The 25754-nt window shown below is 38.6% G+C and overlaps 2 protein-coding genes across 4 annotated transcripts in view; one reads left to right on the top strand and one right to left on the bottom strand.

The window, feature by feature from the left end:
• Positions 1-10514, top strand: part of LOC119650780 (trifunctional enzyme subunit alpha, mitochondrial) — a 17597-nt gene extending 7083 nt beyond the window's left edge. Inside the window, exons 2-6 of one of the 2 annotated variants that reach the window (XM_038053889.1) lie at positions 7481-8184; positions 8238-8378; positions 8446-9215; positions 9272-9407; positions 9752-10514. In XM_038053889.1, coding sequence (XP_037909817.1) covers positions 7481-8184; positions 8238-8378; positions 8446-9215; positions 9272-9407; positions 9752-10255 — 2255 coding nt within the window. In that variant the 3' untranslated portion in view covers positions 10256-10514. The remainder of the gene's footprint in view (positions 1-7480; positions 8185-8237; positions 8379-8445; positions 9216-9271; positions 9408-9751) is intronic. The other variant, XM_038053890.1, reaches the window with a different exon arrangement.
• Positions 10504-25754, bottom strand: LOC119650781. Of its 2 annotated transcripts, none has more exons than XM_038053891.1 (3): positions 25081-25754; positions 24841-25013; positions 10504-11708 (listed from the first exon to the last, which is right to left on the bottom strand). In XM_038053891.1, the coding sequence occupies exons 1-3, from the start codon at positions 25137-25139 to the stop codon at positions 11098-11100; spliced, it is 843 nt and encodes a 280-aa protein (XP_037909819.1). In that variant the 5' UTR covers positions 25140-25754; the 3' UTR covers positions 10504-11097. The 2 variants fall into 2 exon arrangements, with proteins under 2 accessions (XP_037909819.1, XP_037909820.1); XM_038053892.1 differs by having other exon boundaries at positions 24841-25024; positions 25081-25749.

The raw sequence follows: 25754 nt of genomic DNA, 5'->3' as shown, positions 1-25754 counted from the left end.
GACATTTTTTAACTGTACATCCCAGTGCGAAAATGCATTGTTTTCACATTTTTTTATACGATTCCTATAGCCATTCTGTAAACATCTGTCAATATCAATGTGAAATACAGGGTGCGGCAACATAACTTCCTTTTTTCAAAACTCAATAAAAACTATTGTATGCATCGGAAAATATTTATTTATTTTGTATAATGTAGGTACATGTCTAAAGTTTTTATTTACATTGTTTTGAAGATCAAATCTGTTAGGTGACGTCCATTCTCCATATATTTCGTAAACCGATTTGTGGCGTTTGTCATGACTCTTGTTAGCATAGCAGGTGTTATGTTGGCAATTTCTTCTTGGATGTTGGTCTTCAAATCTTGTAGGGTTCTTGGACGGTTCACATAAACATGGGATTTCAAAAAATACCATAGAAAAAAATCACAAGGGGACAGATCGGGAGAGCGTGCCGGCCATTCCAAATCGTCTCTAATTGAGATAAGGCGCTCTGGAAAGTGTTCCCTCAAAACAGCCATCGATGCTCTTGAAGTGTGTGCTGTTGCACCGTCTTGTTGGAACCAAGTATCTCCCAAATCCAAATTTTCTAGCCGTGGGAAAAAAAAATTCTGTAGTATGTTTACATACCGGTCCGAATTCACTGTCACTGTAACCTCATTTTCCTCAAAAAACCAGGGACCAATAATTCCAGCTGAGGAAATTGCACACCACACTGTGACTTTGGGTGAATGCAAAGGCTTTGATGCAATTCTCGAGGGTTGGTGTCAGCCCAGTAGCGCATGTTTTGTTTGTTAACCGACCCACACAAATGAAAATGGGCTTCATCGCTAAAAAACAATAGCACCCTCGGGAACGACATCAAGAAGAAGCTCACACGCGTTCATCCGAGAATTGAAGTCACGTTCTGAAAGTTCCTGCACTATCGCCATCTTATAGGGATGAAAATGAAGATCATCACGAAGAATTCTTCTCACAGAACGATCGGATAGTCCAAGGGCAGATGCGTGTTTGCGCGCAGAACGCCGTGGCGATCGCACTATTGACGCTCTCACTGCTTCAATGTTCTCAGGTGATCTAACGGGCCGAGGGACTCCAGTTCTTCCTTTTGTCGCATTTGCAGTTTGTCTGAATTGAGTGACCCATGTAACAATTGATTTGCCGTCTGGGACGGAAGCCAACGGGGCTAAATTAAAGCGATTCCGAAATGCACGCTGTGTTGCAATAACCGAACATCCGCTTGAAAAGTAAACCTCAACGGCAAAGGCACGCTCCTCACTATTCCAACGCATGATGGCGACTGAACCGTGTCGGGACAAAACTTTACAGTATCCCCTCTTGAACGAGACCACTAGCGCTCCGCTATGACATCAACTGCCTCACCCTGTATATCAATTCGTATATTAATCCCTCGAAAACAGGCAGGTTTCGTCGCTTTTCCTATGATTATTGGATGTTGAAACTGCCCTATCATGTTAACACACAACCGGATCGATCCATTCAAATTTTTTCCCCTGAACAGGTTTCACCCTTCAAAATCGTGGTTTTATCTCGCAAAGCTCTAAGGAAAAATCGTTTTGTCGCAATTGTAGATATGTCTTTCGTCGTAGTGCTTAATTAAATCTTTCAATTTCACTGACCAGTTACTCACCGTGTCTTCAGGAACACTGCCGGCTTCTCCACAGTTTGACCGATAGTATATGTTATTGCGCATTAGAAACTTTTCGAGCCAAACATTTTACCCCTTAAAATCCAAAAGCTCCGCGATCTCTCGGGCTTTTTACTAATTTACGGTCCATTTTAGAAATCTTACTAGATCTTACACAAACGAACCATCCCAAAACGCATTTGTCAATTTCATAAGTTAATAGAGGAACTATTGTGTTAAAAGCCATATCTCTGGGCCCGTGTAACAGATAATGTCCGGTATTAAGAAAGATCCGGTAAAGAGAGGTGTTCGTTAGAAGAGGCTTCGCTGTATATGGAATTCTTTTCTATCTGATATGCTAGGTGCTGCAAATTCTAGCTGCTGGAGAGTATGAATAGAGCTTAATACAGAGAAATATATCTCGATGAATGTAACTAGTAGACCCGAATAATTTGTATTATAAAAACGAGCATAAATCATTGAATCTGATTTTTGGATTCTAGGATAATTAGGAATGAAAATCACTTGAATGGATAGATATCGATGGTTGAATAGCGAACTTTTGTAGGATATACAATGAGCTAAGTATGTCCTACAAAAGTTCACTTATGTGTTTCTGCTTACCTGGTCAAGTCTGTTATTCCCGCAGATGTTTAGCAGGTACATCAAAAAGTTCGCGGAATGGATATAAAAAAGTTGTAAAAATTAGTTGATTTTCCTGTGTAATCTCCCTTCTAGACACTTATTTCACCGGTTTGCTGATGTAAGAATCCCAACTCTATAGTGATTTTTTAGAAAATAGGCAAAATACCCGTTTACGGCAGCTATTATCTTTTCATTTAATGAAAATCGATATCCACGTAAGAATGAGAACAACCAGAAGTCAGAGGGAAATCTGGCAAATAGGGGCAAATAGTTTTGTGAGCTGTGTGAGCACGTTCATTGTCTTAATCCGAAATTACTTTCTTCTTCTGCAAACCAGACCTTTTCTCATGAATTTTCATGTCAGCTGATCCAAAAGGTTACACTGATACATTACGATACATGTTGAATTATTGTTTTACCGCTAACACCTTTTTAGCTGATTTTTGTTCACGAAATCGCTTCGGTGCCGCCCCTCACCATTAGCTTCTTGTTTCAATTCAGGATCATTTTGATATATCCATGGTGGTGAATCGACGCACAAAATCTTCTTTATTTTTCCCTAAACGCTCGAAATGTTGCTGAGAAAAACGCATCCGGGTGCATTTTTGTTCCATTGTTAAAGAATACGGCAAATTTTGCGCGGACAACTTTGTGAAAAAAACCCAAAAATTTCACTTAAGATTTGGCTTTTACACTGGTCACTGATATGCACATAGCCTTCACTAATTTTGTCTGTGTCGCTTGACGATTTTTCTGTATTTTTCTTATGTTTTCCTAATTTGATGTTTCTGAATTATCTTCAATGCTTGTACCGCCAACTATTGAGCCGGATTTTATTCATAACCAAACGGTGGTGGTATCGCTCATAGATTTCGTCGTTATGTAGGCTACGGAATCGTCCATGCTCATGTAGGGGGCCAAAATTTCCTCAGAATTCTTCTCTCGAACGCGGCCAAGAGTTCGCAATTTTCCTTGCTAAGAACTCAAGTCTCCAAGGGATAAATAAGAATTGGCAAGATGATAGTCTTGTACAGTAAGAGCTTTGACCCTATGGTGAGACGTTTCGAGCGAAACAGGTTTTGTAAGCTAAAATATTCGCTGTTGTCAGTTAACAATCATGCGCGAATTTCATCGTCATAGCTGTTATCGGTTGTGATCTTTGACCCTAGATACGAAAAAAATTTCAACAATCTTAAAGTTGTAGTCTCCTATCTTTATTGTTGTTCATTCTTTGCCTTTTGGCGCGGACGTTGCGGCCATGTATTTCGTCTTGCGTTCATTAATGTGAAGTCCGAGATCTCGTGTTAGTAGTTGGGTGGACTTGAAGATGATCGTGCCCCTCGCATTTACCTCATCATCACGGACCACTTTTTCGCGGGCCTGATTAAAGAGAACGTATAATAGGGCGTCCCCTTCGCATTAACAGCGTATGGAATGTTAAAATGTGATCTAAACCCTGGTTCTAATATCGACGAATAGATAGCGCTCCCGGACCTTTTTATGAAATGGACGGCCGTATCTTCCTCCTTGCTGAAAATCTACGAGTTGGGTCTTCAGCGTAGCAACGCATTATATTCAGATTCTTTCGTAGGAGACAGTCATCGATTATGATTGGTATCGTTAACTGACTTTTGGTCGTGTATTATTTCACCTCCTTTTTCTTATAGTTTTTACAGCTGTGGATTCACTAATCACAAGTTATGATCCTACAAATAGTGTTGGGATCCGTCTTGCAGGTGAGCCATTAGTAACTTTATGTCTGCTGTGCACTTCCTGTCATACTGTCATTCCAATACCAATTTAGATCTGACCGGGAGTGATGCAATAGTTTTTTAGGTTGCCTGGTGTGAATAAAAATTTTTAGCGCACCCGTGCTTTCCTCGTAGATCAACTAATAGGTTTATCGCATACATTTCTATTTAAAAAATATAATTGTGTGTTAGCATAGGCATTCCCACTTTCTGTTTGGGATTCACTCTATGTATCCTTGCCCCTCTCATCTGTTTTTGTTCCGTCTGTGATTGGGTTTTCTCTGTAGGAATTCCAGGCGTAATCAGCTGCCTTATTTATCATGACCAATAGTTCATCTGCCACCGTATTGGTGATAGAACTCTCTGCAGCGGACATCCCCTGTGTAAAACGATGCACATTTCTTCTAGCGGCACTAATAGTAGAGTTACGATAGCCGTCTCTTCTCATTGAAAATGTTTTCCAGGGTTCCAGGCCATCGAAAATCACCCACAAAAAATGGTGTTGAATGTTGACGAGGGGACGCTTTGTCGGGCTTCAGTTTCAGTGAGTGATCTGCTTTCAAGGAAATGCTGGAAGTATTTAATTGCGAGGTACGTGGTTAATAATCCACGATTGTAAGTGCTTAAGTACGGTTGAGCGGGGTTCAGCTACTCGCAAAGAAAAGCTCAACCGTTGCCAGCTTTGGTGAAGGGCAGCACCTACGGTGACGTCTGAGGCATAGACTATGGCTAAGGGTGCATATTGCTGAAGGGATGCCAGAAATGTGGTATCCACTAGCTGTGGCTTGGTGGTCTCAAACGGCTGGACAGTCTTTGGAAACCATACAATCAGGCGGGAGTCTTTGGTCTTCGGTCCAGACAAGTAGCCGTTAAGGATCGATTGACGGTGGACGGCCATGGGCAAGAAACGACTTCTCAGATCCTTAACTGTTTTCGAAAGCGGAAAGCTCGAAATAGCTTGCTCTTTGGCTAGTTCCGGTGAGATGCCTTCAGGGGTAATCAGATGACCCAGGAATCTCACCTGCGATTGGAAGAATTTGCATTTTTCTGCGTTGTGTACTAGACCGGCCTTATGGTGACGCTCAAAAATGCACTGGAGGTATGCTAAATGGTGGGGCACAGAAGAAGACGCGACCAGGACATCGAATAGAGGTTTCACAACAAAGGTTTGTGGCGCATTGCACAGTCCAAAGGTAATCCTAGTGAACTTGAAGAGCCTGAAAGGTGTGCATATTGCCATTTTCGAAATGTCTTCGAGAGCTACAGGGATTTGATGAGTCTTGACTAAGACTAAGTTTCAGAAAATACGACAGTTTGCTATAAAGTGCGCAAAATAGTGGATGAGTAGAATGTGGGATCTGTCACTCCCGATTTACTCGAAAACGGCTGAACTTATTGTCACGAAATTTGGTGAGAACCTTACATATAGCAAGTAGCGTTTAGGTTACATGTTTTTTTTCACAAAATATGGCCATGTTTAGTAACAAAAAGCTCAATTAATACTTTTCGAAACTGGTTCAATTTTTGGTACTACGTGAAACACGGTTGAGTGAGGGCTCAAAATGTGAACCATAAAAAGTGAAACAGGTCTCGTTCCCAGAACTTATCTATTTGAATAATATTGTGTGAAATGTTCATGAAGAAATATTAAAAAATAAGGTAATGGTAGCAATTACATACTTGAAAACGTCTCGGAAAAAAGTAGAGTTGCGGTGCCCCTAATAAAGTTTTTTCAGTGGATGATCGCTTTCGCCAAGTAACGCTGGGAGGGTTTTCCGAAACTTAAATTTTTCTCTTTTGAGAAAACTTTGAATTGAAAAACGCGATTTTTGTGGAAAAACATCTACTAATTTATTATTCCAAAATAAAAAATATTAACAAATTAAAAAAAAAACTTCGTAAACTGAACAGAAATAGTATTGAAAAGTTCAAAAGGATCAGTGCAGTCATTTTGGAGTTATGAGGGGCACCGACTTTGTAAATGCGATTTTGGGAAAATTACTTTGAAGTGTTGAACACTACAAAATTTGGAATAAGCGAGTTTTATCGCCTTAGCCCACACTGAATCATTCATGTTAGGTCCGTAAATTCTAAAGCACTTGTTTGCTCCTTTCTACGACGAATCTTGCCTTCTTTAGTTTGATTTTCAGCTCCTGGCTTCGCTCGACTTATCGCGCCCATTGATGGGCGCTTGGTCCACTACTAATTCCTGCCTTACAGAAAGGTTAGCAAAGCAAAGAATCTTCATTGAAGACACAGAGTGCCTCATAAACTGCAGTCTTAACGATGAAATGTTATACTCAAGTGCTTTGATGAGATTTTCCAAATAAGTTTGTTCAAACTCTCATTATTGTTCTGCGACACATCGCTCCAGGAGGGCATTGTTGTTTAGATCTTCATAGATAGACTTGATGGTATCCAAAACATTCTTGTGAAGAGCACTGTATGTTTGCTTGAAGGAATCCAATGCATTAACAAGCTAACAGCTACAGCTGTTTGGCATTCGAACCACGAGTCCACGTTGTATCTTCCTCCGTTTTACTCCGATTCATCTCAATTTTTCTCAAGTTCTCCATTAAGAAAATCAAATAAAAAAAGCAAAAAATAGTTTAAAAACGAGAGCGGATATGTTTTCGTAATTTACTCCTGGCGTTATGTGGTTTTTGTTTCCTTTATAATAATAACCGTTGGCGCAACAAACAATATTGGATCAGGGCCTTGATGTGTGTTAGAGCACTTCATTGAAGACCGTAACGGTACACTGTAGGAGGCAATGTGGTCAGCATTGCGCTCGTCCGAGATTATTACCCTGATTTTACTCAGGTACTCATTCACAGCTGAGTTGACTGGTATCCGACATCCAGTCACGATAACAAATCCCTCTGCCACCCAGCGCCAGCCCAACGCTCTAACCTCTTGAGCCATCCGAACACTTGTTTCCCTTGGTCCAATTCAATTCCAGAAGAACGGCCTTTTGAACTTGGTTTTTAATTTGAGCCTTATCCAAAGACTGCAGGAGTGGTTAGATAATCGTGACATTTCATAGAATGTAAGACTTCTTGTTAATTCAGGATATTGTGTATAGTTTATGCTGTTTATTACTTCGAACAACTTCTATGTTCATTAAACAACGTGATGAATTTTGGTTCCTGAAATAAACATTCTTTTAACGAAATATCATTCAATTAAGCTTCCCAACAATTTTTCATGACATATATGTATATGCCACCACAGTAGAGTTGAGCAGAATGCAGTTTCATCTACAAGGAGTGCATCTCTTGAAATAGTGGAACAATACATATATAAGGAGCGAATGATTGCACATTGAAATTTATTTATTATAATTATGAATCTAAATGAAACTATATACTTTTTGCTCAACTTTGTATTAAACTTCTCGAAATACCATTGATAACAATATTTCTCATTTTTATTACAGCAAAAGCCTTTAATGCAGCTAGATACATGGCCTCCGCCGCAGCACAAAAGCACATGAAGACCAAAGTGGTCGACGATGTTCTTGTCGTAACCATGGACTCGCCGAATGTTAAAGTAAATTCGTTAGGAGAAGAGTTCACATCAGAATTCATAAACGTATTCAAGGAGATTGAAACAAACCCTGCGATTAAATCAGCCGTGTTGATATCTGGCAAACCAGGTTGTTTCATAGCTGGTGCTGACATTGGAATGCTGGAGAAATGTTCGTCAGCTGCGGAAGCAGAAAAAATTTCTCATGAAGCACAAATTGCATTCGATCGTATGGAACACAGCGGCAAGCCGATTGTAGCAGCGATCAATGGAGTGTGTTTAGGCGGCGGATTAGAGTTTGCTATGGCTTGTCACTACAGAGTTGCGACTAAAGATAAAAAGACTGGATTGGGTTTGCCAGAGGTTATGCTTGGATTGCTGCCAGGTGGTGGGGGCACTCAACGTCTGCCAAAGCTTACGTCCGTCCCAACAGCTTTAGATATGGCGCTAACAGGGAAAACCGTTAAGTCAGATCGCGCCAAGAAAATGGGCCTTGTTGATTTGGTCGTGAGCCCCATTGGACCAGGATTACAGCCGGCTGAGAAGAACACCATTGAGTTTTTAGAAAATGTTGCAGTGAACATTGCAAAGGATCTGGCATCAGGAAAATTGAAGGTAAAATCGTGTCATAGAGAAGTGAATATAAAAGTATCAATATCTGTTTTAAGGTTGATCGTACTAAAAAAGCATTATCCGATAAAATTTTGAATTATGCACTTGGTTTTGATTGGGTTAGAAACCAGATTTTTGGCAAAGCGAAAGCCCAAGTAATGAAAATGACCGGTGGTCTGTACCCAGCTCCACTTAAGGTAAGTTAGAATTCATAAAATTATGAATGTTGAAACTTGCAAAATATTTGAATATTGGATGTTTTAGATTTTGGAAGTGATTCGAACTGGGGTAGAAAAAGGGTCAACAGCTGGCTACGAGGCGGAACGTAAAGGTTTCGGTGAACTAGCTATGACTCCGCAATCGAAGGGCCTTATTGGACTTTTCCGTGGCCAAACCGAGTGCAAGAAAAATCGTTTTGGAACTCCGAAAACCCCGATAAAAACCATTGGTGTTCTGGGCGCCGGTCTAATGGGGGCTGGTATTGTTCAAGTCAGTGTCGATAAAGGTTACAAAGTGGTGATGAAAGATACGAACGATGCAGGACTGAATCGTGGAATCGATCAAATACAAACTGGTTTACAGAATGCGATTAAGAGGAAACGTATATCTTCACTTGAACGCGACAAAATACTTGCACACCTGGTTCCTACCCTGAATTACAATGATTTCCGAGATGCTGATATTGTAATTGAGGCAGTTTTTGAGAATATCAATGTAAAACATCAGGTTATCAAGGAAATCGAAGCAGTGGTACCAAAACATTGCATAATCGCGACAAATACAAGCGCCATTCCGATCACAAAAATAGCTGCGGGCAGCTCACGACCTGAAAATGTTATTGGAATGCACTACTTCTCACCAGTTGACAAAATGCAGCTGTTGGAAGTGATTAGGCATCCGAAGACGTCAGATGATACTGCGGCGGCTGCAGTAGCTGTTGGATTGAAGCAGGGAAAGATTGTTATTACCGTGGGAGATGGCCCAGGATTCTACACTACCAGAATTCTTTCGACAATGCTTTCAGAAGCTATCAGGTATTATACACCACCTGCTTTGTTAGAGAGGTATTCATTGTTTTACTTATATGTAGGTTACTGCAAGAAGGAGTCAATCCAAAAGATTTAGATAAAATGACCAAGTCGTTCGGATTTCCAGTTGGAGCTGCGACACTAGCAGATGAAGTAGGAATTGATGTTGGCGCACACATTGCAGTGGACTTAGCGAAGGTAAGATAAGTTTGAAATTTTCTTCCATCTCATTATTTGTTCTACGCAATCATAAAAATTGGAAAGTACCAATTGAAATTTGCTATTATAATACTATCACTAATCCATTGGTCATTATCAATACTAATCAGCCAGTATCATTTTGTCATAAGCTTAGGTGCTTGAATAGTATAACATATACATGTGAACGTCCCCACGTCGTCATATTCAAATTATGATTTCCTTCTTTTCTGGTTTCATTGGCTCACTGTCCACTTAATTTTGCGAATGTTTATGAATTTTTGGTTGTTTTTTTACGTAAATTACTAAGAGCAAAACACTGGTGTCTGACAAATATTTTCCAGGCGTTCGGCGCACGTATTAGTGGTGGAGATTTGGGTGTTATGGACGATTTAGTAAAGGCTGGATTTTTAGGTCGTAAGTCAGGTAAAGGCATCTTTGTATATGAGAAGAATTCACGTGGCAAGGAGCGAGAAGTTAATGAAGCAGCTTTCGAAATTCTTCGACAAAAATACACACTTCAGCCGAAAGGAGCAGATTCTGTAGAAGATCAACAGTTACGAATGGTATCGCGATTTGTGAACGAGGCTGTCCTTTGTCTTGAGGAAAAAATTCTTGATAACCCATTGGAAGGCGATGTAGGAGCGGTATTTGGGCTTGGTTTCCCGCCATTTACAGGTGGTCCGTTCAGATGGGTGGATCAATATTCAGCGTCAAAGTTGGTAGATAAAATGCACTCATATGCTGATTTATATGGAGAGCCATTCAAACCCGCCCAAACGCTGATAGATATGGCTAAAGATCCTTCAAAGAAGTTCCATAAAGCAACAACTCAGTCTAAGTTGTAGATAACACACTGATAAGCATTTGCAGAATGTATCATTTAACAAATTTCTGATGGCATTTTTCATCACATTGCTATAATAAACGTTTGAAGGGCATAAAGACTTACTGCCAAATCGATAAGAAGACATTTGATAAGTGCCTGCGGAATAACATTTTTCAAGGAGCTGAATATTGTTACGACTTATATTTTTTATCATCGTGTAAGCTCCAAATAATTTATTTTTTCAATCCGGAAATAAAAAGTCGTTAATATATTTATAATCAATTGCCTTTATTTTCTATTCTAAGACGCCCACTGGAGCAAATTGATTCAACTCTATAAAGTTATATTTAGGGGGTAAAAAAATAAAAGCACTTCGTGTTAAATTATGTTTAACATGTTTGCCTTCGATTGCTATAAAAAGTTTTGTTTTCAGATAGGACTGTCTATGGGTATATGTGAAATTATGAACATTGGTACTGAAAGAACAAATTTTAAAAATTATTTAGTTTTCGTTCATACTTCGATAAAATCCAAATTAGACTCATTTTTATTGTTAGAAGGAGCAGTGCCCTTGTTGCTCCTTGCCACACTATAAAAGGGTATTAACTCAAAAACAGTCAGCACTTTAAAATTTACTTAGGCCCTGTATCAGTAAGTACTTGCCCAATATTTGCCCAGCCCTCACAAAAAAAAATATTCGATATTTTATTTGGCTTAGTTTTCTATGGGAACTAATATTTCTTTCAATCTCCACTCGGTCACGCATTTCACATACATAATCCAATCATTCTGCAAATGGTTTCTTCATCTATTGCTTATACATATAGGATTTTCGACCGCCAGCTTCGAAGAAGCCGGGTTTCAAGCAGGGTATTTCAATAGGACTTCGTCGATTAGCTCTAGTACACCAATTTTGAATTTTCTTCTTTGTACTGCGGTCATTCCCTGTATGTCTGGTAAAACACTTCTAAAAAAATCCATATCTGAATTTTCGGCATATAAAGATGAATTGATGGTGTCATGGGTGTTGTCCAGCTTTAATCTTTTTGCGTCGTGATGTATTCGTTCTGTGGATGTTGAGAAAAGAACCTCGGGCTCGGCTTCGCTGTTGTCCATATCAACATGAGGATTTTGAACACAATTCACTGACAGTGTGGTGTCGGTTCCACTTAATTTACGTCTGTTTGTAACATTGATGGAGTAATCGTCTTGATGCGAATTATGAAAATCTTGGTCATTTGTGTCTTCGGGGTCAAGTGTTTTCAAATCCACATTCAAATCTGAGTTGTAATCGCACCCGGAATAAGATTCATTGATTGAAGACGGTCGATGTGATTTTAGAAATGGTAATAAAAATTGCATATGTTCTGCTAAGTAGTATGGTTTATGCTGTGGATCTGCGCTGCTCTGCTGTTTTATATAGCGCGACAAGCATGCTCGAAGGTTTCGCCAACGTTCTTTACAATGAGACACTGAAAATAGAAAATTTTTGAAAAGTTAATATTAAATAATCTAGAAAGGTGAAGAAAAATATACAATTCTCGATATCGATAATTTAAATGAAAATTTGTTTCGAAAAGTGATTTGAATCCTTTGTGGCCTTATTAAATCTATACATGGGTGTTAAATTCGTTGGAATTAATTTTTATTGAACAAGCAGTAATACATAATATGTAAAATGAAAAAGAGAAATACCATTCATTAATTCTTTTCGAAATTTTTAGTTTGATGTGAAAATTACATTTTAGAATTCTTCATTCTCTTTAGAGAAGAGCGATAGTCTTCCTAATTCGGATGATGATACATCAAGAAAAGTACTTACAAGTTACCCCACAAATTTCCGCACAGCTGTGACATAACTGCTACTTTCTCTTTTAGCTAGCACTTTATGTAACATGCAGCTGTGCAAATTTGGTGAGAACGTGTAGCCTGTTAATCCCTTTACATACAACCAACCAGCCAACCAACAACACCAAACCGCACTGGTCAAACGGGAAGAATAAGGATAGGAGACTATAACTTTGAGACCGTTGATAATTTCTCCTATCTAGGGTCGAAAATCACAACCGATAAAAGCTACGACGATGAAATCCGCGCACGTTCGTTCGCACTGTACAGGACTATGATCTTGTCAGTCCTTATGTATTCCCCGGAGACTTGGGTTCTTAGCAAGAAAAGTTGCGAACTCTTAGCCGCGTTCGAGAGAAGAATTTTTGGCCCCCTACATGAGGATGAACGATTCCGTGGCCTATATAACGACGAAATTTATGAGCGATATCATGACAGTGCGGTTGTGGATAAAATCCAGCTCAATAGGTTACGGTGGGCGGGTCACTTAATCCGTATGGATGAGGATGATCCAGCCCGGAATCTCTGAGATGGAGCGATCGCGTAGGTCAGGACGCCAGACGGCTTTTAGGGATATCGGGTTGGTGGAACTCGGCGCAAAACTGGGATGTCTGGAGTTCCTTATTAAGGCAGGCCTAGATCGAATACCGGTTGTTGCGCCGTTGATGATCATGATACAACGGGTTGTGTCATTTTGCACTGGGTTTAAGGGGAGCTCTCCATGCATGCAAAAGGGTGTGTATTTTTTTCACAGAATATGGTCGTGTGGTATCAATTGAAAGGGCTCAATTAGTACTTTTTGAGGCTCATGACATGTTTTATGCTGGGTGAAACGTAGGGGAGTGAGGACCCAAAAAGTGTAACAGGTCTCGTTCTCAGAACTTATCCGAAGGAAAAATCTGTAAAAAAAAATCACAATGGTGCATCTATACGAAATCTAGGCCTCAAAATACATCCCATTCTGATATATGCGAAAATAACGTTAATAATAGCATGTTACCATATTTTAGAAATTTACCCGAAAAACTCCCTTAAGTTCATCCTATGTTAGAGGTAGAAAGTTATAAGTAATAACATAATGCACAATTTTGGAAAGCTTGACAAAAATCCCACTATGATTAACAAAGTTATAGAAAGTCAAAATTGCGTATTTCACTTGAATTTATCGCAATCTAAGAAGTGTATGACGTCATCATATAAAGTGAACTCACATGGACGACGGAGTATGGAAATACATATGTATATCCAGGAATATTTTCAATTGGAGGTATATGCGAATAGGAAAACGTGAATAGGGAATTTCTCACACGAGATGAATACAAAACCTTTATACTCGAAGCGTCCAACTTCCGGTCTTCGAATTTATTTCTCATTTAGAATGTTATTTTCATAGCATTTTAAGAAACAAAAGCATGTAACTACGGTTGAATATAATTTGTAAAAAGTTATTTCGAATTCTACGGATCACTGAAACTTGTCGATTTAGTGTAACATAATAGCGCTGAGAGTGATGTCTGCGATAAACGACTGGAACGGATAAAACTTGTGTCTGAGAGTGAGACATCGACCGGAAAAGGTTAATATTATTTTAACTAATACTCTTAAAGGTTGCTTCTAATAAATATTAAAGTATGTGAGATTAAATATAGAAACAAGCTGGGCGTTTCAGATATAAAAGCTTTATGTTCATCTTATGTGAGAAAATTTCTATCCACGTAGCTAAGAATACAAAATATTTTTTCATATATTCCCAAACTTCAAGTTATATTATAGAACCCAAATTCAAAAATGAACCAGAAATAGGGGAGAACGTTTCTTTCCAATTGGTCCGGTCCACCATCAATTTGATATCCTTAAAAAAAATTTAGATTGGCCCCGGCCTGTTTGGCGCTGAACTTACCAGGCGTTTTTTCGCTTGAAAATAATTCATACCCATGACGTATTATGTATTATATGTATAGAAAGGGGCAAACAACACCCACTAACCGCTTCGGTCACGCTGTTCCCAGGGTAGAGGCAACGTCTGATGAATTGCCTCTGGCCTGGACAAAAACACAAGGCGCCTATATTTCAGAAGATGTTTGTGACCATTCGGAATGAAAATTTTGTTAGATTTCAATGCAAGTCTAGAAAATAAAACAAAACAAGTCGGCAAACCGGAAGCTTCAGGTACGAAAGGTTTTGTGTATTTCTTAGTACGTAGCACGTAATATATGCTTATATGAGAATATCCACTTTCGGATGATATTGACATTCATAGTCTTGAATTTGCAAAGAAGCGACAACTTTGACGTATCATAACTTTGTTGGTAATAGTGCGATTTCCACCAAACTTGGCGAGATTATGCTCTATATTATACCCCATACTGTTGCGTAGCAACCTGGCATGACCTTAAGGAGGGTTTTGCAGCCAATTACTAAAAATTATAGTAATATACTATTATTAACTTTATTTGCACAGATATTAGTATGGAAGGTATTTCGGAGCCCAAGCCCCATATAGTGGCAGACTTTTGATTTTTTTTTTCAGATTAATAGTTTTTGAGAATGGGTCCGTTAAAGAAATGATCACTTCAACTCCCCACCTTTCCAAACAAATGTCACTATGGCACTATATAGTGGCAGCCTCCTGATTTTTTTCAGATTTTTCGGTTTGGTAGTTTCTGAGAATGGCCCCCTTAAAGGAATGATCATCGCACTCCCCACTTTTCCAAAAACTGCCAAAACCAATACCGGCTTCGAAAAATACTAACCAAGAGCCTTTAATTGGATACTCCACATGACAATATTTGATGAAAAAAAAATTTACACCCTCCTTTTGCATGCATCGGGATCCCCCCTTAAATTCATCCTAAAAGGATGTAACTCACTGTATGCGTGAGCGTTCACAGTTCCCACCTTTCTACCAAATTTGGTGTCAATCGCTGTAACCGTCTCCGAGAAAAATGCGTGTGACGGAGAGACAGTAAACTGATTTTAATAAGGTTTTCTGTTTACACAAAACCTTAAAAAGAGTCAAGCAAGTACATTAACAAATGACGGAGCAAATGACCACAAATGCAATTCGTATGAAAAACGACAAAAGGGAAAAGGAAAGGAAAAAATTTTAAAAAAAAGCAAATGCGAGTACGGATTCGAAGGAGGAATGATTCTCGAGACTATATTCTATCGGATTAGTAAATAAAGAAACTTATGGCTGAAAAGTTCGCTTAAAAACATAAATATTGGACTTATCCTAAAGAAACAAACATTTCCTATTATCGCAGGCTGATGCATACATATATATGTACGCATCTAAATTGATCGAATGTATCTGAATATTTCCGCTTACAAAAGCATACGTACATATATATATGTACGTAAATTGAGTACTGCTTATACTCATGTATCGCATCCATCCTAAATTGGTTTTCGGGTAGATTTCTATGACATGGTACCATTATTAACTTTATTTGAACACACACATCTCATCCAATTCCGGCACAATTGGTTCAGCCGTTTTTGAGTAAATCGGGTATGACAAACAGAAAGACATCTAATCAGTTTTTTTTCACACAAAATCTTGAAATTAACTATTACTGTCGCAAATTGAAAAATATTCGATCGAAACTCAAAGCTAGAAATTTTTGGTCGTCGGCATCCGCTAAGAGAAGATTCGATATTTTTACTTAATATCCACTGAGATTTTATTGGTTGTTAAATAAGGAAATCTTCCATAATTGCCATAATGATGATGCGATTCAATTGAAACTGCCAGTAAAAATATCTAAGTGTAATCTCGCGGTGTTTTTAAAGATTAAATTATTTTAAAATAATTAAAACTTGCCTTTTCTTTTCGCTAGTAATATTTATTAAGCTTGCAAATACCGATATTTCGAGAACCACTTGTTCCCTTCATCAGTGTTACAAGTAAAAATAGTTGACGGGCGAACCAGTGGAAGCGCTTCGAACATAATATCTACTTGGAAGTGATTTCAGCCAACTGGAAAGGTTGTGGTGGCAACCAAATTAAATAGATGCCGTGAGAATCTGCTGAACTCTAAGCTCCTCAGTGTGCTAGAAATCAAGAAGCAGATTTCCTTTGGTCGGAAAGCTATTCAGAAATCTTTTTGACGTACCGAAAATAAGAAGATAGTAATCGAGACTTTTATACATATTAATGGTTATTAGAAAATAGTGGCAAGGGATATTTGCAGTGCCCATTAAACAGAATGAATTCATATCTACCTATTACATACAAAACCATAAAATTTAGTCATCCTTTCTCCATGAATTTATTTGAATACTCGCCATCGAAATGAAGAAATATAAATAAACAATTTTGCGCTTCGGGTATAAAGATTTTCTGTTCATCTTATGTGAGGAACTCTCTATGCATGGTTATCATCAAACCGGAAGTTTTATTGTTGTGAAAGTGTTTTGGAACGGATTTCATGAAAAGATATTTTAAGGTCGATTTGAGGTGTGATTTATATCAACAAAAAAACTAGAAGTCATTGTCACTGTCATGATACTTAATAATAATAATAAGCGACAAACCATAAAAATATTATCAAAATATGAATTCGCGGTACAATTGTGCAAGTAACTATAGCAATGCGCAATGATCCGTGCACTTCCAACTTATGACACCGACCCAATATTTTGTAAATTAGGAATAATAATTTAGGCAGGTAAGGAATTAGCCACGTAAGTATTTCAAATTGTATATAAGGCCGAGAATTTACAAATAAAATTCATTCTTTAACCAACTGAGCCACAGCAGTTTTCTTGCTGCTCAAAAATAGAATAGAATAGTTTTTCAGCTGCTCCAGGATAGGAATAAGGAGGATAGCTTCTCCAGCTTCTCCACGGGTCAGGTCAGTACTATAGCACTATAGCGCCCCCGCTGCACTGGAAGTCGAGTTAAAGCTATTTAGCTGCTCGCCCCTGATCCCGTGATTACCACCGCACCTGGCTAGAGCTACACGCTACTCTAACTCGTAAATCGCGATTATCCAGTTGCGGCTAGGATTCCATCACATCACATTAAGCTTCAACTAAGTCGAAAGAGTTAAATATACACTAATATTAGAAACTGTCTGTTCATATTTACACAAAAAACCTGAAAGAAGCATAAAAATCGGCAAGACTTTTATAATACGAGAGAAAAAACGCTAAAAATTTCCATTTGCACATATTAACGCTTCTATTACTTTGTTACATCATTTGAATCAGCAATTTATAAAAAAAAAAGAATGCATTAAAATCAGAATATTTTGCTGTAAGGGAAAACGGAAGGTCTGCACGGGGGCCACAACTAACTCCACCGAGGTAGGCAGCAGCTCATTCATGATTTCCCTCGTGTCTACTTTCATCATCATCATCAACGGCGCAACAACCGGTAACCGGTCTAGGCCTGCCTTAATAAGGAACTCCAGACATCCCGGTTTGGCGCCGAGGTCCACCAATTCGATATCCCCAAAAGCTGTCTGGCATCCTGGCCTACGTCATCGCTCCATCTTAGGCAGGATCTGCCTCGTCTTCTTTTTCTACCATAGATATTACCCTTATAGACTTTTCGGGCTGGATCATCCTCATTCATACGGATTAAGTGACCCGCCCACCGTAACCTATTGAGCCGGATTTTATCCACAACCGGACGGTCATGGTATCGCTCATAGATTTCGTCATTGTGTAGGCTACGGAATCGTCCATCCTCATGTAGGGGGCCAAAAATTCTTCGGAGGATTCTTCTCTCGAACGCGGCCAAGAGTTCGCAATTTTTCTTGCTAAGAACCCAAGTTTCCGAGGAATACATGAGAACTGGCAAGATCATTGTTTTGTACAGTAAGAGCTTTGACCCTATGGTGAGACGTTTCGAGCGGAGCGTGTCTACTTTGGAGCTCATAATTTCATTTTAAAGCGGTCGGCAAGTCACTTTTTTATTTCTGAAATTTCGAAGAATAATTGCAATAAATGAAAAGGAAAGCAAAGAAAGAATATGCAATAAGAATGCAAAGGAAAAGATGATTTATTTTAAGTTAGTGATGAATTTTCATGACTTTGCAAGTTTGCAAAGTATCCACACTGAAAGTAAAGAATGGTTTGCAGTATTTTTCCAAAAAATGTAGACAGTGGTAATAGAAATTTACAAAGGGACTAAACTAGCTAGCTTTAATGGAAACTTGGAAGCAATAACCATTTCTTAGTCTACTGAGTAGCTATGGAATGGGCCATCCAGTGGCTACTTGTGTATCCACTTGACAAATGCATATAGAACGTCTTTTACAACGCAGTTTAGTACAATTTTTAGTGATAGACATTCTAAACCCTTAGTGTACTTTTGGCTATTGTAGTAAGTCGAGGAGGACATCTAAGCATTGTAAACAACTTGCCGATAATCAGAATTATCCCACTTCAATTTGCCATATCATTGGTTTATTGAATTACTCCGCCCTCGTGGGTGACAATAATCAACTTGTTCATTTTGATTATCTCCCATACCCACGTCCATCACACTAGGTTACACTTCCCACTTACATTTTTTCCTCTCCATATCTCCGATGGTTTACAAAATGAGGTTTTATGTTATTAGGTAAAACTTATGATATGTCAATCGCAGTTTGATAACTTTTAATGTGGTAAACCACATTTTTCTTCATGCCAAACACACTACGAAGAGATCACCTATCTATATTGAATCATAACTGCTAGAATGAGCTAGCCAAGAAGAATAGCAGGTAAAACCCATATGGCCAAGCAAGCAGGCTTTCCGGTTGCAACAATCACTTGTGAAGAAAGATTCTAGTTTGGATCTAGATAATACAGTTGTTCTTGCCACGACCCATAAGAAAGGCTACAATGACTGTTGTACTGAAATAACCGTTAAATGGTTTGCTAGTAAATTGCAGTATTTTGTTATAATGCAGTTTTGGCTCAGCCATTAAATATTACAATGATTACCACCAGAAGAGGTTGGCACATTCATTTCCGTCGCCCAAAAAATAATTTGTTATAATTATTATTTGTTGTTTTACAAGTAGACTCATCAAAACGCACAGGTAAATTGGAAACTTCATTTAGATTTGACGTACTCTATAGAATTTCTTTGATTAGTTTGAGGGAATATCCGGGAAATCCGAATACAGAAATATGACTCCTCGATTTGCTAAAGCTAACTTTTATTGAATAAGCTGCGGCTAATCCTTACACCCAAAGTTGATTTCTAGAACCGGCTTAAACCGTTATACCATTATAATGAAAAAAAGACAATTTTATTTTTTAATGCCGAATTGTGAGTTTTTTATTCCTCATATAACGGTATTTCGAAGAGCAGATTTAGTTTTTCTTTTTTGTAACCGTGCAATTTTCATCCTAAGAATTCAAGCTGTTATTGTTTCTTTTTTATAACATGATTAAAACCACACTAGAACAACCCCTTAAGAAATTATAAATCTCAATCACCTGTATCTTTATGTATGTATAATCTCTAAAATTTTAAGGTGATCTGTTACTTTTGTCTGAACGGTTTGTTTCCGTTTTGTGAAACAAATTTTCTTTTCGGTGTAAAGAATGTTGTACTACAGCCGGTACATTAGGCATTGACAAAATTATTTTCAAATTAACTGTTCACTGGTTATATTACTACCCTATCGAGTATTTTTATTGTAGCGCCATTATCATCATTATTCTCACCGTCGCTCTCGTTTCTTCCAATTTGGCAAATATGTTGCAGAATTCGAGGCTCTTTAATAATATTAGCTATCAGTGATCGTCTTTAATCTGGACACAATACAAGATCCTTGGAAACCATTTCAATCAAATTTCTCGAATACTACACAACAGTTTGTAATTATGTTAGGGGTGACATCTTGAGTACAGACAAAACTTTTTATTTTTCCAAAAGTTACGGAGCTTTTTTTACCTACGTTTCTGGTACTCCTTTAGAAGTTTCGATGATTCCCATGACTCTTTTATTGAATTAACCCATCATATTCTTACCCTCAGTGATCAACTAACATGTAAAAATATCTTATGTCATCCATGACTGCTTGTTTCCCATACACTCAACAGGTAGGTAACTTATTCATTGAAAACAATGAGATTTGGTACTTCTTTCTATTATTGAAGAGTTCAACTTGTTTGACACAGCCACGTTGGCTCTAATCAGTTTTTTTGGTATGTTTCCCGCCATCTGGTCTCTCCTTTTAGCATTAAACTGCCGCTTGGTAAGGACTTGCAGAAAAGACTATTTTTGCTTATATCTTCAGCAGTCGAAATCATCCACCGCTTCTTGTTGTTGGGTCTGAAAGGACAGTAGAGTCTCCGCCTTACTTTCACTAATGATGGAAATCACTTCTATGGTGCAATCTTACAAAACTCTCAAAGACCGTTTTTGAAAAAAAATTGTGTTTGTTTCAATCAAATTCAAACAAACTGAAAACACCGCCCCACGTTATGTGACGTCACAACTCGAGCCAAGAAACTACAGTAGCCCGGGAACTGGCAGTTACCATAAAAATATAAAACTGTCAATTTTATAATATACGATTGCGTTAGAATTTTGCGTTACCGTTATTCAAATGCAAATCAAGTTACAAGAGAACGTGCTCAAGGTTCAGATCCCGCTCAGTGCAACTTCATCTTTTTGCGGCCTGTGAATCTTTCAGAAGCGTACGTTTTATTACGGTTCAGTTAAAAATGTCAGAATTTGCTATATAGCTTGTTACTATTACCTCCGAAAGGTAAAGTAACTTGAAGGATTGCCCACTCACGCTTCAATTTCCCGCTCTCCTGTTAAAAACTGATTCATTACTTGAAAGGTAACAAGTAACTAAAACTAAATCGCATCCCTTCACGTAGATAAGATTCAAATTGCTCGCTCGATGACGTCACCGCGTTTTCTTTCGCGCCTTGTGAAAATTCAATTTATAAACCATTATAAGTAACAAATGGTTTTTTAACGGATATGGTAACTTGGGGTAGGTGAAACTACTACTTCGGGGTAAAAAGAACATATAGGAATCTTCTTTTGCGAATCCTAGGGCTTTTTATGTCGATATTGGTTCGCCTATGAAGCGAGGAGGCAGGATGCCTCTCACTAAACTGAGCCATTCACCTTTGTCAACGGTTTGGTATTTGCATGCTCTGTTTCTGTTAACATTTCCACTAGAATTAGCATTCCCAAACCTTTTGCCCTTATCTGCCCAAATGGTAGATAAAGTACTAAGGGGAAATTGCAATTTAACAATAGACCAATTTGCAATTAACAAAAAACGTAGAAAGAGCCAACGTTTTTAAATATGGAAAAATTTAAATGGAGGTTTTGTATCTAGATATTCTGCATAAAACCACGCTATATAGAGGCACTTCGTATGCATAAATTTTGTACACCGTTCACCAGAGTATGGCCAGGGGTGAAAATCATGTACAGAAACTAGACTCGCGGTGAAACTTCCGCGGGAAACACTATTTTTTCATTGAACATACTTGAAATAAGTCGCGATACCGGAAGCTGCACGCTTCGGGTAAAAGGTTTTGTGTTTATATTATGTGAGAAATTCCCGGTGCATGGTTTTCTTTTCGTACATAGCTAAAAATGCAAAATATTCCTTCATTAATTGCTAAACTCCAGATACATAAGTGCATACATATCAAAGACATCAATATTTTGCTAAGCCTAAATAAACAAACGTTGCCTATCCAAATTTATTTGACGCATCTTCGCGTATTCCCACTTTACCCCGTGCACAAAAACATACACATATTGGGTTGGAGAAAAAGTAATGCCGTATTTGTGATCGAATTTCAACGCTTTATTTAACATATTTAGAATTATCCGATTTAAGTCAAATATGCGTCGTTTTCTTCGCAAACTTGTTGCCATTTAGAAGGCAACTCCATTATTCCCCTCTTATGAAACCCCGGACTATACGGTGGGTGTGATAGGACATCCCATCCGAGCTCCGTAGCTTCTGGTGGGTCATCAAAGATGTATGAGGCTTGTCCTGGTGGAACAGAACACCATTCCTATTGACCAATCCTGGTCAATCGCCTGCTTCAAACGGTCGAGGACCGAATTGAGGGTCTGGTCATAGTTGAGCAGCTCATACACAAACAACAAAACCTTGCTGGTCGTCAATTCGGGCTTCCAATCTTCTGCAAATGATTCCAAACGGTTCTATGGTCCTTACCCAGTTCCTGGCCAATCGAGCGAATGTTCACATCCCGGTCTACTTGGGTGATTTTGACGATTTTATCGGTTTCTACGACGATTGGCCTACCAGTACGGGGTGTACCTTCGACATCTACTACCCCAGAACGAAATCTATCGAACCAACGCTGTGCTGTGCGAATCGTTACAGTATCGGACCCATAAACTTCACAAATTTTTTTGGCCGCTTTCGTTGCATTTTTACCTCTTAGGTAGTAAAAATGTAAAATATGACAAATTTCTTTCTTGGTGAAGTCCATTTTTGACGCGCTATAACTTGAGACTGAAACGTACGATCATAAAACTGTCAAAGAGACACCTGTAGCCCAGATTGCCGTCTTCAAAATCGCCGTATAGTATGACCCGATGCGATAAGTACAACACAAGATATGTTTAAGTGTCGCCATCTATTGACAAAATCGACATTACTTTTCCCACAACCTAATATATACTTAAAGAAAATACCACTAGTACTAACGTACAAACATATCTATCCTATTAGACACTACACGCAAACTCAATTAGCACATACATACACATATACATTACTGTCAAATTTTCCGGCTGGATAGGTTCGGAGAACGAGACAAGTTTCACTTTTTGGGGCATCCATTTTGCTTTCTCACTACCCTATGTTTCACGCAATATTAAAAATAAGATCAGTTTCAAAAAGTACGAATGCAGTCCTTTAAAGGGGGGTCCATGTAAAGGGGTTTACAGACCATACCTTTTTGCAAACAAAACCTTATTAAAATCGGTTCAATGTCTGTCTGTCACACGCACTTTTCTCAGAAACGGCTATACCGATTGACACGAGATTTGGTGAGAAGGTGGGAACTATGAACGCCCATCCTCCTAGGTTGAGATTTAGGGGGGGCCCCCAAACATGTAAGAGGGGGTGTGAAATTTTTATTACTTTTCGAAGCTGGTCTTAGTTTTGAGATTTGTTAGAAAGACGGGAAGTGGGAGGGGTGGAAATTGACGATTTCTTTAACGGAAAAATCTGACAAAATTCATGAAACTGCCTTGATGTACTGCCCAGGCCTCAAAATACTATCCACATCAATATCTGTTCAAATTAAGTTAATAATAGTATATTACAATATTTATGGGAAAATTGCCTAAAACCCCCCTTAAGTTGATCCTAGAGTTATAAGTGGTAGTAGTATAAAATTTAATATGAAGCATATTACTCCCAAGTTTGATCAAAATCACACTATTAGTAACAAAGTTACAGTAGCTCAAAGTTGTCTTTACCGTGTAAATTTACAACCCGAAGTACTAAATCTGACATGCTAAATGCATATACATAACGGGCTATGTACAAATTAAAATTATGATTTGCACTGGGAGATCGATCCTTCGAAAAATTCGAATTAGAGAATAATTCAACTTAGAGAGATTCGATTGTATTTTTTTATTTAAAAGAATCTTGGCACTAAAAATAAAAAGCCAGAAAATGCAGCAACTGTGGACAAAATTATACTGTCAATTATAGGGATGCAAAGTCTATATAGCCCTGAAACTTTTCCTGTTCAAAGATGGGAACAACAGCAAATGACTCAAATATCTAGCTCTGGTAACTTTCGGAATTCAACTATTCGCGATTCGCCGACTTGATGAAAACAAAGGATCTGATAGTTCAAAGCTAATCAAATGATCGGAATTCTTAGACCCACGAATTCCACTGTACTTTGTTCATAACTAGAACCAGCATTCGGATTATTTTTAATTTACTATAATAGTAATTCTATAGGCCATTCTTTATTTCTGCTCGATAATGTATCCTTTAAATATGTTTTGGTCCGCCCGCAGTAAGTCGATTCGATTCAGAGGTGGAGGCAATTAATATATTTTCGCCTTTGTGTTTTAATTGATACAAATACCTCGAAAACCTCTCTGACCCAGCTAACCGAATTCCACTGAAACGACGATAGGCTTTGTGCATAATTGAGTTCTCATTACACCGTTTCGTATAGTGTATATATGATCTGGCAGTCCGGCAGTCTAGCAAAGCAAAGTGCACGGATATGTGCTCCAATACCGTAATGTAAAGAACTACGATTACGTATCAATGGAATATTCCCTTAGAGGCAACGAGCAATCTGGAGATGTGCCGATGTTCTTTTATATAAATACAGGTAAATTTGTGCGCCTTTATCAGGTTTTTTTTCGCTTTTCGACTAAGGCTACTTAAAAAGCTATTTGCTTTTACTGTCGTATCCCTGGGACAAGGTAAACTTACTTCAAATTACAAACAACTGTCATACCCTTCTCTCATCGTATTGATTTAATTATCACAATCATTTTACTATCATGAACGTCTCGAGTGTACACGCCTCGCCATTCATTAATAAAGCTGGAGGTGGTGAACCATGCATACATACGTGTTGCCTATTAGCAAAGCTTGGAAAGCTGCTCTTGAGAGCAAGTTCAAACCCCATATATTGATTGTGTTGTTAAAAGTTACATGTTGATTAGTAGTCACTGATGCTACTCGCAACATAAAAATCAAACATTGTGCTTGAAACAAATATGCCTGCTCCCACCATCATACTAACCGCTTTCATGTGTTTCCTTAGCAATATCAAACCAAGCCTTTTCCTGTTCGTCCTTATTTCGGTATTCTGGCACCTTCTTGTCGTACAGACACTTGTACATCTTCACCAAGTTCACAAACTTAACGTTGAAGTCCTCGTCAGATTGCATGCCGGCGACAACCTTTACTTTCAAGCTAATGAGTATCTAATTTGTAATCACAATCAAGAATTACGTATCAAATAACCAACAGAGCAACTCACAGCAAGCGCGAAACGAACGATGAATAATAATGCACCCGCGATACCGATGAAATCAGCATACAACGCACAAATGACAAAACAACTCCCAGCCCAGGGACGCTTGCTTTGCTAGTGAACAATCATTTACACGAAGACGACACGAACTGAGCGATAAAGCGACGACGTCGACAAGAACGAAGTTTGTTTACTTGCCCTCGTCGTACATCGGGGCGACGAAGAGAACAAACCAACACAGAGCACACGCGATGTGTGAGACAGAAACTACAGTGCTTCCAACATTTTTAAATTGTCGCTGCCATTATATCACATCGCATTCTTCGCAACGTATATAACATATCTGCGTTGGGCAACAATCCAGTGAACAGAGTCAGATTTGGATAAATGATATATGTAGCCCGCGCTGTGCACGACCGAAGTGCGTTGTTTTCCACATTTCCATATCTATAAGTGGTTCACTTGCAAAAGCATCTGGACACTATCAAATTTTCGGATTTAGACGCAACTCTTCATGGGACGTTGTATGTTCGTAAATCGGAAATGGGAATAAATTTGCGGTTACGAGACTGACACCAATAGGCAACGCTACACGAATGTGCCTTGCTCATGGCGTTGTAGGCGACACACACTGGCTACGAGGAGACATGGCCGGACAGCGCAACGCGAACATTACAGGG

Source organism: Hermetia illucens, chromosome 3 (genome assembly GCF_905115235.1).
Source record: "Hermetia illucens chromosome 3, iHerIll2.2.curated.20191125, whole genome shotgun sequence".
NCBI classification, from domain to species: Eukaryota; Metazoa; Arthropoda; class Insecta; order Diptera; family Stratiomyidae; genus Hermetia; species Hermetia illucens.
Note: the sequence above shows the minus strand (reverse complement) of the source record. Positions and strands in the feature narration are given on the sequence as shown.